This window comes from Larimichthys crocea, chromosome XII, assembly GCF_000972845.2.
Source record: "Larimichthys crocea isolate SSNF chromosome XII, L_crocea_2.0, whole genome shotgun sequence".
Taxonomy (NCBI): Eukaryota; Metazoa; Chordata; class Actinopteri; family Sciaenidae; genus Larimichthys; species Larimichthys crocea.
Genome location: NC_040022.1, coordinates 11,868,559 through 11,881,669, shown reverse-complemented (window position 1 = coordinate 11,881,669; position 13,111 = coordinate 11,868,559). Strand labels below are relative to the sequence as shown.

Here is a 13,111-nt window from a genome sequence, read left to right as displayed (position 1 = left end):
GGCCTACAGTGGCTCCCATATTCTTGGTTCTTCATTCTATTTCTCTGAATGAACCTGGACTATGTGTGGACCTCTTGGATGTGTAGACTGGACACATGAATTAACATCAGGACGGGGAGCCATGGAGTCAAACCAAACACCTTTATACTTCTATGATCTGTCACTGCAACGCTGACTGTAATAAAACTGGTTGAACTTCAAACATTTATGATGCATTTATGATCGTAAGCAAGCACAGTTATACAATATATTGTACAAATTAGCAATAAATGAAAAGCTACCACTGTCTACATCACAGTGGTGGTTGTTATTTGACAGTTTAAACTAAGTTTTGTGAGCTCTGTCTGTCACACTGTAACTCATACCCTGTTTTATCGCATCTTTCACTCTAAATGGGATTATAATTAACTAAATGAACATAATGCTGTGTGGAAGAAGACTTAAAACTAGAGATTTAGACCAGAAACTTATTTCTCCATAAGACTCAATACAACCAGACCTTCTTGTTGCAGTCAGTGGAGTTGTCCCCTGCTGTACATAGGCCACTTGTTGTCTTACACGAAGTCGACCCTGTTGAACCTCCATGTTTCTTCAGTATCCCAGAATGGACAAACCAAACACTGGCTCCAGAGGGGCGAGGTCTCTCCATTACAATTAGAAGGACGGAGTGAAGCGAGGGTTATTCAGTCATTTGAAATCATAGCCTTTCTAAACAAACATGGATGTATAGTGTCTGTGACTCAGAGGTGTAGAGTGGGTGGAGCTGAATAAAGCCTGGTTACTCAAACATGCCACACCTGTGATGTCACCCTGTAAACATCTTTATTTCTGCTGTGCAGTTGGACATTGTAACATGGGGACATGGATAATCACCTCTGGAACCAGCCTCAAGTGGACATTTGAGGGACTGCAGTTTTTTTTTGGCCTCCTGCAAGCTGCAACTTTAACCATTAGGTGGCACTAAATCCAACACAGTGCAGACATTTAAATAGGTTACCGTATGAAACACACCTGTCAATCAACCTGTGAGTGGGCGGGGCCTCGTGTTGCTTTACCTGCCGGTCTCTGATTGCTCCCTGTAGAAACATGGCTTTCTCAATTCTGGACTGAACAAACAGAAAAAAAAAACCCCACACACACTGTAAACTTCCTCAAACTTGCTCCTCCACTTCCTCTCTCTCCCCTCTCGGACTTCCTCCTCTTCATTAGCTCCGCCCGCCCGCTTCAGACTGAGATAGAGATCCGCTGTTCCTCCTGCACACACGCACACATATACACACACACACACACACACACCCACAGACGGAGCGGGACTGAACAGAGCTGTGTGCCCGGTGAGGAGGACTGATGACCGGTGAGTGTTTGCTTTTCATCCCCTCCTGCCGTGGAGCTCCAGGATCAACCGACAGTGATCAGCTGAGTGTGTTTGTGTATGTGACACTTTATGTATATGTGTGTGTGTGTGTGTGTGTTTTCCCTCTCTGTCCAAACTTTCAGCTCGTTATTGATCTCGGCTTTAATTCCCGTCATCTGATATCGATCAGTTCTCCAGCACATCAATAACCTGGTTGTTTGTTTGTTTGTTTGTTTGTTTTGTTTGTTTTGTTTATTACCGCTGCTGCAGGAAACTGGAGATGAAGTGGACCACTCCCAGTATGTGTGTGTGTGTGTGTGTGTGTGTGTGTGTGTGTGTGTGTTTCTGTCACTCACTTCTTCTTTGAACTTTAACACTTAAATAATAACAAGAAGAACAAAACTTTTATATCAGAGAAATATTGTAAAATATAAAGTAAAACTACCAGTACAACTACATGTTCAGATCATTTACTACAGTGAAGTACTAATACAACATTGTACAAAATACTCTGTTACTGCAGCAAAAGTACTAATACATTAAACACAAAACTAATGACTGTGTGAAAATGTGTTCTGTGTAAAATAACCAGATTGACTAATCGTGTCCGCATCACACTGGATGAGGTGACATCACACGGCGTCAGCAGTGGCACATGTTCAGATGTGAATCAGAAAATATCACAGTCGAGTCAAACTGGACAGTTTCAGGCTTCCCAGAATGAATCAGGAAGTCAAAGGTTTAAATATGTCACAGATCACCAAGTTAGTGCTGATGTGGTGAATTAGTCAGCTGTCACAATACAAATATGTGACTCAGTTTATGTCCAGAATTGTGTTATTTTAGCCCCAGATTTGTCCCATGTTTCCTGTTTTTTTTAGTCCACTTTTACTGTTGGTTGTTTAGATATTCTTAATCCAGATTTGGTCTAAAATTCTCTGATGTTTTAGCCCATTTTTTCTGTAGTTTGGTCAGATATTCTTGGTTTTTCTAACCTGTTATATATAGTTATATATAGTTTAGCTCATGTTTGGCCCCGTATCATCTGGTGTAACCCTGGTTTGTTCTAATATTTTCTGGTATTTCAGTCCATGTTTTTCTGTAGTTTGGTCTAATATTCTTGGTTGTTTTATCCCCACTTTGGCCCATTATTTTTTGGTATTTTGGTCCCCGTTTTTGCTGTTTTTTGGGTCAGTTATGCTGGGTTGTTTTAACCCCACTTTGGTCCTATATATATTCTGTGGTGTTTTATCCCTAGTTTGGCCCAATGTTTTCAAGTATTTCAGCCCCTGTTTTAGCTTTGATTGTTTAGATAATCTTGGTTGTTTTATGCCTGGTTTGGTCCAACATTTATTGCCATTTTAGACCAATTACAAAGCAGCATCCCTATAGCATACATGTGTACAGACATAAACAGTCACCTTATTAAAGGAGAATTTCACCCATTTTAACATTTCACAAAGTTGGTATAAACTGCTGCTCCGACTGTCTCAATAAACACTTTTCCTTCCACACATGTTGCTGCTGGATGAATAGAGCGGAGGACAAACCCTTCCTGTTTCGGTTTCAACACAGAGTAGTTCCTCTTTAGTCTGTGGCGTCTCAGGGTGAAAGGGGGTGTTGAGGAAACGCTGCATTGGGCATTGGTCAGGAACATGTGGAGGACTTTTCCATTGTCAGACTCAGCATGTCACTCTGTGTCTGTAAACTGAGTTTTGGGAACTTGATGATCAGACTGATTGGAAACAAATTCATCACGTCAGAGAAAGGTGAACTATGATAACCTTTGATCACAGTTCATACTTCATTCGTTTAACTTTGGCTTACTGTGGCTGTGTAGTAGCAGTGTAGTGGTTTAGATTGTGTGCGTCTGCCCCTTCACCCTTTAACACTGTAATGTTTGATATTCAACACAAACCATGTCAACTTGTTAACATGCTTCACATGTTTGATTCAGTGTTCTTAAGTGTTTTAGTCCCAGTATAGTCATTTATTTTCTGGATTTTAAGCCTGGCTTTGGTCTGAGAATCTTTGGTTGTATCCCCATTTTGGTCCAGTATTCTCTGGCATTTCTGTCTCCATTTAGCCTAATAATCTTTGGTGTTTTATCATCACTCTGTAGTCTTCAATTGGCCTGGTTTGGTCCACTATTCTCTGTCATTTTAGCCCGTGTTTGGTCTGATATTCTTTGGTCTTAATTCCTGTTTTTTTAATCCTGAGTTTTCTCCTAGCTTGTACACCTGTCTGCCTTAGTTTATTTTTTTCTGATTTGGTTGCACACCTGTTAAAGGTTGCAAATTTACATTACCCCCTTTTGTCCTTTTAAAAATAGCTTAAACCACCAATTGTGTGTAGCAGGTGTCTCTTTTCTCAGATATTTTTTTCTGATTACTGAAAGTAATGCAGCTGTGAAAAGATATTCTGTAAAGCTTGTAGCTCCAGTTTTAGAGATTTTCCCATCAGAGCTTCAGCTGCAAGAGGACTCGGTTCCTCTGTGCGACAGAGACTCCCCCTAAACCAGCAAAATTAAATCAAAATACAGAAAAAGAACACAGCTGACAAGACGAAACCAAAGCTGTTTGTTAGTTCCTGAAACCCTGAAATTCAAGACCAAAAAAACTGTGAAGGAGACAACAGTCTCTCTCCTCAGTGGAACTGATTACATGTCAGCGTTTGTGGCTTAGCAACTGATATTTATGTCTAATTCCTCAGTTTTATATTTGTTCCCTGTTTTTTGATCTGCTGTTGATACAACCTCAACACTTCCTCTATCTTTACATGTTGTCTCCATAAATTCAGTATAACAGAGTCATGTCATAGTCAGCACTTTGTCTTTCTTCTAGTTGGTTTTACTTTGCCTGTTTTCTAAATCAATACCCTTTCAACAAACCTGAAGAAGGAAAAATAGGATTTTAATTTGAAACAACCACAGGAAACAGAAAAATCAAGCGAGTGACTACATTTTAGCAGATGCGGCATACTTCTGATAAATCCTGCACTTTTGTGTGTAACTAACTGGGGCTATGAGATTAAACCAAGCAGGTTTACATCCCATTTCCTCCCTTGTAAACTACATTTAGTATTCTCAATCGTTTCCATATTCTCTGGTGTTTTATTCCCAGTTTGGCCCAATGTTTTCAGTTATTTCAGTCTCTGTTTTTGTGGTGGTTTGTTGGATATTCTTTGGTATTTTAGTCCAGATTTGGCCCAATATTCTCTAGTATTACACAAAGCGGGTGTGGCTCAGGAGCTAGAGTTTGATTGTCCACTAATGAGATCCCGGGTTTGTCCACTCTACATGTTGAAGTGTCCTTGGACTAGATTCTGAACCCCCAAATTGCCCCCAAAGTGTGAATGATTATAGCAGTTAGCCATGTCGTCAGTGTATGAATGGGTGAATGAAATATGAAGCATGTGGTCAGAACACTAGAAAAGTGATATGTAAGTATATGATTTACCGTTTTAAATTCAGTTGAGTTCCCAAAACCTGTGGCATCTAAAATCCATATGATTGAATGAAAATCAAGGTTGAATGTCTGCCGGGTACTGCAGGGGTCTTGTTCAACAGTCAGGGCAAACTAGAGTGCAAGTTCGACAGACGAGATCCAATTACGGTCCTTCATAATCAGAAGTTGCTTCCAGCGCTGTCCTCTGGATCATCCCGCTTGGGCATCATTTTATTGCTGCATTAAAACAGTTTTACCAACGTGTACCATGACAGAAAACAGATCTATTCTCTGTATAGGTAAAACAAACTTCCTCATGTGCAATGCAGCAGCTATAAAGTGTTTCTTACAGCAATGCTCTCTTGGATTCACAGTTTCTGATGGTTTGACCTACTAAAATGTGTTGTATGAAATGTAAGTGTTGATTCATGCAAACGTTCCTAACTCTAACTTATATATGTTATGCTAACTAGTAACTGGCATTTAGGTGGAAATGTGTTTGTTTCAGATTCACACTTCAAACACACACACATACACATGGGAGTAAGGCTCTTTTTACACAATGAATGTGTGTTTCATTCTCGTTCAGCGCGCTGCAGGTTACTGATCTCATTTCTTCTTCCTCTTTTCTCTCAGTGTGTTTTCTTCTTTCTTCCTCTCACAGTCCGACTCCGTCAGTACACTGAGATCTGATCTGTGCCCAGACCCTTTGAGCTGAAGAACCTCTTTAAGACGACGGATGCTGCATCAGTTTTGATTGTGCAGAAAGTAGTTTTCAGATCTTTTAATGTTAGTTTGATGTTCGGGGCAAGTTTTTGAAACCAAACGGGTCGAGGGAGTCTTCCCCCCAGAGAAAGTGTTTCAAACACGTTGTTTCCTGCGTTCTGTCAAGTCAAGTCAAATTTCACAAGTTGCCTCGGGGGGATTTACAATCTGTACAACATTTAACACCCTCTGTCCTTAGACCCTTAGGTCAGCAGAAAAACTCCCCAGAAAACTCTTAACAGCAGAAAAAATAGAAGAAACCTTAGGAAGAGCCACAGAGGAGAAATTCTTTTAAAGAAATAAAACAACCTAATAAGTTCACTTCAGTTTATCTTTTAATTCTCATGGAAGAATGCTGAATGCTGGGCTAAACGAATATTCATCAGTGTATATTCATTCACCACATTTTTTTTGCCATTAAAGAGTCTGTGCACACAGCAAAATGCACATTATAATTAATCGAAGTGTAGCAGGTTAAAAAAACCCACCTTGCCTACACGACGCTGGTGTGTTTCAGGTGTATTTCTGCAGGTCTACATGCTGTATAGCGCCAAAAACAGGTTGAGACGAAGAAAAGGGGAAAAAAACGGAAGAGGGTGATTTAAAAAAAGGAGGTCTCCTGGGAAACTATGAGCAAAACCATCACTAGGAGACGTGACCTTGAACTGGTGCTCAAACTGTGTGCAACCTCCCTCTAGAGGTTGCTGTGTTGCTACACAGAGGAATCTTAAATATATAATAATACTATTATACTTAATAATAATAATAATAATAATAATCAAATGAAAATAAACTATGAGATTTCTGAAATATAATTTAAACCAAATTTTACATTTCCTCTGATATTTTTGTTTCAATATCATCCTGATACGTAGTCACATTCATCCATGATTAGTTACAAGCTAAAATGTGACAGCCAGTTAGTAAGAGGAGGTAAAATGGCAACTGTGGCTCCAAACAGGAAATATCAAGAAGAGAAGTATAGGTCAGGAGTACCCCTTTTCCACCACATTAGCTCTGGTTCTTGAATAAAAGTAAACAAAAAAACAATCTTGCCTTCTGCACTGTTTGCAGCCTACACTGCTGTATTTTAATGTCATGATGGTGGTACACAGTGTAAAAAGAGTGAAGGCCACTTTATGTGTTTGACAATGAAAAGTAGTGAATGAATGAACACTGTAGTGTCTTTGTATCTGTAGAGAGAAGTTGAGGGTTTTCCACAGACTGTATAAAACATGGGCGTAGTATCTGTGATGCCACAGGTTTCATAAGAGCCGTTGGTGTGGTGGCTCTGTTTGTCACCATTTTGGCAGGCGGGCTGATAGAAACCTGGTCAAACTAGACACCTGTGATGGCACACATCTGTCAAAGCTGTAACAGTTGGGTGAACTTCAGACTCAGTAGAGTTGTCATGAACTAACATGTTACTTGCTGCTGTGAATTTGGGCGTTTTAACATGGGGGCTGATTTTTGGAGCCAGCCTCCAGTGGCCGTAAGAACTGCAGCTAAACACAGACAAATCTATAAAATCATGTTCAGATTATACAACTCTTTACTTCAGATGTCTCGGTCAGTTCCTGTAGTTTTCTTCATTGCTGCCTCATTTCAACATTAAACCACAATGACATTTTTTCTACTGAAAGCTTCCTTTTTTCCAACTACATCTGAGTTACAAAAGGACGTCATTACGACACTTGAAACATTTCTTTCATTCTTCTTCAGCGTCTCTGCAGGTCGGCGTTTATACGACCTGTTAGAAATGTTAGAAATGTTTACTCTGGCATCACAGCACCTTTATTACCATCAACGCACAACGCTGTAGTTTATTTACACACCGTCCTGCTGCCACAAATACTCAACTAACGTGGATTAATCCACCGCTGAAAGTGTTCTGATATTTTTTTATTTAAATATGTAAATGAGGCATTATCTACTGTTAACATTTACAATCTACAGACAGAAACAGACAAATTGAAGTGAAATAAACATTTAAATGTGGATTTTTTTTTTTTTTTTACACTAGTCTGAAAGAAGACATGTTGTGGAAGAAAAACAGCCCAAAATCTCTAAACCAGTTCATCCGAATAATTCTTCTGGCGGTGCAGAGGTCAAAGGTCACAGTTCTTCTTACAAATCTAAACAACATGAAGGAAAAAAACTGTGAGATCAGAGGTTAAAGCTTCCAGCAGGAGTGAGATCAGCCGACCTCCGCCCAGAGACGGAGAGGGGAGGGTGGGGTCAGCGTTCCCTAGAGTCTGGGCTGAGCCACTTTCTCGATCCAGACATCTGGAGAGAGACGTTGTAGAATTATTGTCCAGCGCACAATCCACCACAATCATGGTTTCATGTTTGAATCATCTACTTTCTTCTTCACGTGTTCCTGCCGCACTTCTGCCGTTCTTTTTCTTCTTTGCTGGTTTCCAAAGGTCAAACTGACAGAAAACTCTCAGCAGCTCAGATTTGACCGTTGTGACTCGACCTCACAGAGAGGGTGGACAAAATAACAGAAACACTGTTGCTTCAAACATCTCACCTCTACTATGACTACCAGATCTAGCACTACCGATACTACTGTTACGCCGCCGTATCTGATAAGCAAAGAACAAAACTGTCTTTCTGTAAATGTAAATAAAGTTTTTACTGTGTGTCACTTTAACACACAATCACACTGGTATTCAAATGTGTGTGTGTGTGTGTGTGTGTGTGCAGGATAACATCTCTGTTTTGTTTGGAGACCATTTCCTTCTGCAGCGAGCGATCATTTCCATAAACACAAATACTGACGGAGTACAAACTCTATCTCCCCTGCTCCTCCTCCCTCTCTCTGCAGTCGGACAATGGGACGTCACGTTTTTCTGAACAAACTGTGTTAACTGAAGGAAAGTGAAGTGTGTCTGACAAGCAGCGGCAGAAGGACGAGCAAACCAATCAAAGACACTGAAGGTAAAGTCACACAGGTAACTGTTCAGATAAAACGATCATTTTACCTGAAATCGCAGCATCTAGAGATAATAATGATATACTTTATAGAGGTGGAGCTCAAAAGAGTGAAGAGACAAGAGAATAAATTCAAAATATGATAAAACCATGCAATCAAATCAAAGAGGCAGTTTACTGAGAACAATCGGACTTGTGGAAGTTCAAATTAAGAAGTCAGATAAAGCATAAAAACAAGGAAATATGTGAAACATAAGAATAAAACAAAGGAAAGGGAAAGTAAAATATGATTTGGACTTTGATCTACCCAGACAAGCTAACAGCAGTGATATGTGTGTTTGTTGCAGGTTGCCGAAGGCTCAGAGGTCAGAGGTCATCATGCAGAGTATAAAGTGTGTGGTTGTGGGTGATGGTGCTGTAGGGAAGACCTGCCTCCTCATCTCATATACCACCGGTGCTTTTCCCAAAGAGTATATCCCCACTGTGTTCGACAACTACAGCAGCCAGGTGTGTTTCTGACCATGGACAGTGCAAATCAGGGACGTCGTATGCATGACATCACCCACAGGTTTCTGAAGGACACAGAATTTGGGAATAGTTGCTGCTTATTTCTGACTTAGGCTACCTTCAGTGACACATTTCAGACTAAAAGCCTGTTCACTCAGGACAAAAACCATGTTCCAGAAAAAGCTGATTGTTGGATCCCCAAAAGTGACCAAAGTGTGTGTGTGTGTGTGTGTGTGTGTGTGTGTGTGTGTGTTCAGGTGACTGTTGATGGGAGGACCATCAGTCTGAACCTGTGGGACACGGCAGGTCAGGAGGAGTACGACAGGCTGAGGACGCTGTCTTACCCGCAGACCAACGTCTTCATCATCTGCTTCTCCATCTCGAGCCCCGCCTCTTACGAGAACGTCAAACACAAGTGGCATCCAGAGGTCAGGATGTCAAAATCTACCCGGCAACCACCAGAGTTCACACTCGCACGTTAAAGGAGCAGAAATCCAGCAGCAGTTTTATTAGCTGAGGTCTTGTTTTAATGCTGGAAAACATTTGAAAAGCTTGTTTGTCCCTCACAGGTCGAGTTACACAAACATTTATACAAATATTTGTATCATAAAACATCAACAGTGCGTTCATTTTAAGAATACCGCACTTCATTGTTAAATGTTCTTTAATTTCCACTTTTTAAAAAGGTTTTAAAATTACAAAAAAATCTGATAAATTTAATTTTGATTGAATGAAATAATTGAACAAAGAACCAGGTCAGTGTAACTCTTGGTAATTATTCTTTACAGAAACAAAAAACAAGTGATTATTTTTGGTATTTTGGTTAATACAAACATTTAAATTGAAATATGCAGTGTTTTTCTTTTTCATGGTCAATTAGACCGGAGGAGGTGATTTATTTATTTACATGAGGATGGCAAAGGGAAAGTCAGTTTAAATGACATTATACCATTTATAATTTTATTAAAAGCTAAATTGTTTGTAGTATTTCTGGTCATCAACAAGACTGTTTCAGCAAAAAATATGATCAAAGTAAATGGTGTCTGTATTTTGAGCTTTACTTTCACTGTAAGTTTCTCTTATGGAAATCGTTTTTATCAAACTAGGATATCAACTTGAACACTGAACTTAAGTTAAATCACTTTTTGACCATGCAAAAAAAAAAAAAAAAAAACACATCAAAAATGTTTGTATCTTGAAAATATATCCTGAACTTGATTGTTATGATCACCATCAGGTGTCGCACCATTGTCCCGGCGTCCCCATCATGCTGGTCGGCACGAAGAGCGACCTCCGGAACGACGGCGAGACTCAGAGGAAGCTGAAAGAGCAGAACCAGACGCCCGTCACCAACCAGCAGGGCAACGCCCTCGCTCGCCAAATCCATGCTGTCCGCTACCTGGAGTGTTCAGCTCTCAACCAGGATGGCATAAAGGACGTGTTCGCAGAGGCGGTGAGAGCCTTCCTCAACCCGCAGCCCACTGTCACCAAGAGGCCCTGCGTCCTGCTGTAGGACCGAGTGTCACCGGTTCGACTCTGTGGCGTCATGCCCGAAAGACTGTTTCTGTTTTTTATGTTTGGTTAGAGTTTTATCTCTGAAGAATTATAAAGGGTTGTTTTGGGCTCAGGGTTGAAATTATAGGGGGAGCTGGGAAAACATGTGGGGGTGCCAGAAAAATGTTAAATTATCGACCATAAAGCATTTTTAATGCTAATAATAATAATAAAGTCCGACATTATCTGTGGTTTTTAAAGGAGTGCAGCTCTGCAGCGTTCACTGACTTTATGTTCAATAACACATTTAACTTCTGAGCGTGCAGCAGGTTTTTTATGTGTTTTATACAGCAGGAGGTTAAACTGTGAGTGGATTTGATGTCAAACCCCCCCCCCCTCTCTCTCTCTCCTGTGAGGTCATCTTCAGATGTTTTTATGGTTCAAGTTCAGGTTGGAAAATATATACTAGTCAAACTTCAATTAAAACCATCTTTACATCTATACAAATACAAAAAACTTTACGGCTCTTAAACACCAGAACTCTACATCTCCACTTTTACTTTACAAAACACAGATTTGACTTCATCCTATCACAGTCCAACTGGCACAGATGTGAGTTATTGTAGTTTAGCTGCTGATTTGATACCAGAACCGAATTGCTGCAATATCAGTCAAAAATGACACTGCTTCTCAGAGACATAACTAAGTCAGAACAACTCTCTATACCTCCTGTTTACATCCCCCCAAAGCATGATGGGGACTGTAGTTCACTTACAGCACGGTGTTTTGATGAAATATGGGTGTGGATAAAATATCGAAACTTGTCTCTAAGTGAATTTGCATCAGTGTGAAGATGGTCTGCGAGGACGGGCGGGTCAGACAGGAAGCAGCTCTGGTGGAGTCACAGAGTGATGTAAATAGAAAACAGGAAGTTAAAATGAATGGTTATTGATACTGAGAATTTCACTGCCGACAGACAGAGTTTACACGAGCGTTAATATGTGATATCTTCATAGTTCACTGTCAGGTAAAAACCCCTTTGTCTCTGTGTGGTATGACATGTTTTCAGATCAAATTCTCCTGATGCTCATTGAACATTAAAGATAAAAACAAAGTCTTCTCTTATAAACTCATAAACAAGACGAGATAAATCATTTTCTCAGTGTGGAAACCATCAAAAAGGTTTAATAGTAATTAAGTTGTTGTCGGAGACAAAACAGCATCAGGTACATGAGAGAAAAAATTAGATGCGTGAATGTAATTAAAGGTATGGTTGGACATTATCCTAAATAAATCTGGATTTACTTTTAACTGCATCTCCAGACTCTACAAAGTCTGTTTTACATGTTTAGATTGTTAAAGAGATTTTTTTTTTAAAGTTTTGACGAGTGAGCCTTGAGTTTTATTTGAAACTACCACCAAACCAAATGTGCTGCAGTCCGCTGATCGACAGCAGGTAAAACACAGAGAAATTAAATGGCAAGACTGTGAAGGGGAAGATTGTCTAATGACTGTAAGCTTTAAAATTTGCTTTGCAAATGTTTTATGTGGAAGTCTGTCGGAAACAAACCCTGAATGTAAACAGGACATTGGCCACCATGTTGTTTTTAGCCATGCGTGGCTAGCTGAGCTTTAAAACTATACAGTCCAGTAGGCTACAATTTGTCATGATTTCTAAATTTAACTTACTTGTAAGTTTAAAAAGATGTGATTTTCTTTTTTTTGTTGGTTGATTTTGTTTTTTATTAATTTACTGTATTTTTATTTAAATGTGACAATACATTTAAAACATGTTTCATTCAGCACATCTGCCTTCTGCCTTTTTATTCCAGCGGTTTAATGTCCTCGAGAAGTGTATCAAACATAAACCAAACTTAGTTATTAGTCAGAGGAACATGAACAGTTTTATGATCAGGACATCGCTGTGCTGCTACTTGTTGTGTATTTTCAGGAAAATAAAGTTGGGGAAATGAGTTTAATAAATGACTTGCAGACAAACAACTTCCCCAAATTATGAAAGGACTCTTATGGCGTCAGATAACAAAATAATCAAATCATAAACACACCTGGGAACATGTTCATATTCAAGGATCTTTTCTTTCCACTCAAAAACAACAAAACATTCACATTTATGTTTGGTGATTTTGTTCAGTTAACAGTTAACTCGACACAGACAAGACTTCCCTCTGAAACACTCTCTGAAACCTTTAAACTGTACTGAAGATCAGAACCAGAGCTGAAACTTAAAGAAGAAGTTGGTGTAGTTTGACTTTGTGAAGTCAGTGTTTCTCTTCAGAGTTTCAGGATGTCGTCTTTTCCTCCGGAGCGTCTCCTCAGAGGCAGGAGCCACTTCCTCTTCCTGTCTCCTGCCCAGACTTTTTCTCAGACTCTTGATCTTTTCTGTTCTTGTGTTTGTTACAAACGTCATACGTCCACAAACCAGATTTAACACATAAAACAAAGACATCCGGAGGGGATCTTGTCCGCATTTTACCAAAAATGTTTCAAGCGAGAAATTTGAATATTTAGTCGTTTTATCAAAGTACTACTTGAACATTTGCTGAGCTAACCAGCTGACAGCAGTCTAATCTAACTAATACTGCCACAG

At 39.7% G+C, this 13,111-nt stretch overlaps 1 protein-coding gene across 1 annotated transcript; it reads left to right on the top strand.

Moving 5' to 3' along the window:
• Positions 1-1,198: 1,198 nt before the first annotated feature.
• rhogb (ras homolog family member Gb) lies at positions 1,199-12,308 on the top strand. The gene is made up of 5 exons (XM_027285219.1): positions 1,199-1,354; positions 8,396-8,508; positions 8,850-9,009; positions 9,267-9,437; positions 10,247-12,308. Exons 3-5 carry the CDS (start codon positions 8,881-8,883, stop codon positions 10,520-10,522), a joined length of 576 nt encoding a protein of 191 aa, XP_027141020.1. The 5' UTR covers positions 1,199-1,354; positions 8,396-8,508; positions 8,850-8,880; the 3' UTR covers positions 10,523-12,308.
• Positions 12,309-13,111: the final 803 nt, after the last annotated feature.

Excerpts from the sequence above, each read along its gene's own strand:
- rhogb (XM_027285219.1), top strand. The coding sequence starts at position 8,881 with ATGCAGAGTATAAAGTGTGTGGTTGTGGGTGATGGTGCTGTAGGGAAG. Across the intron at positions 9,010-9,266 it reads TCGACAACTACAGCAGCCAG|GTGACTGTTGATGGGAGGAC; the intron begins GTGTGTTTCTGA and ends GTGTGTGTTCAG. Across the intron at positions 9,438-10,246 it reads AACACAAGTGGCATCCAGAG|GTGTCGCACCATTGTCCCGG; the intron begins GTCAGGATGTCA and ends GATCACCATCAG.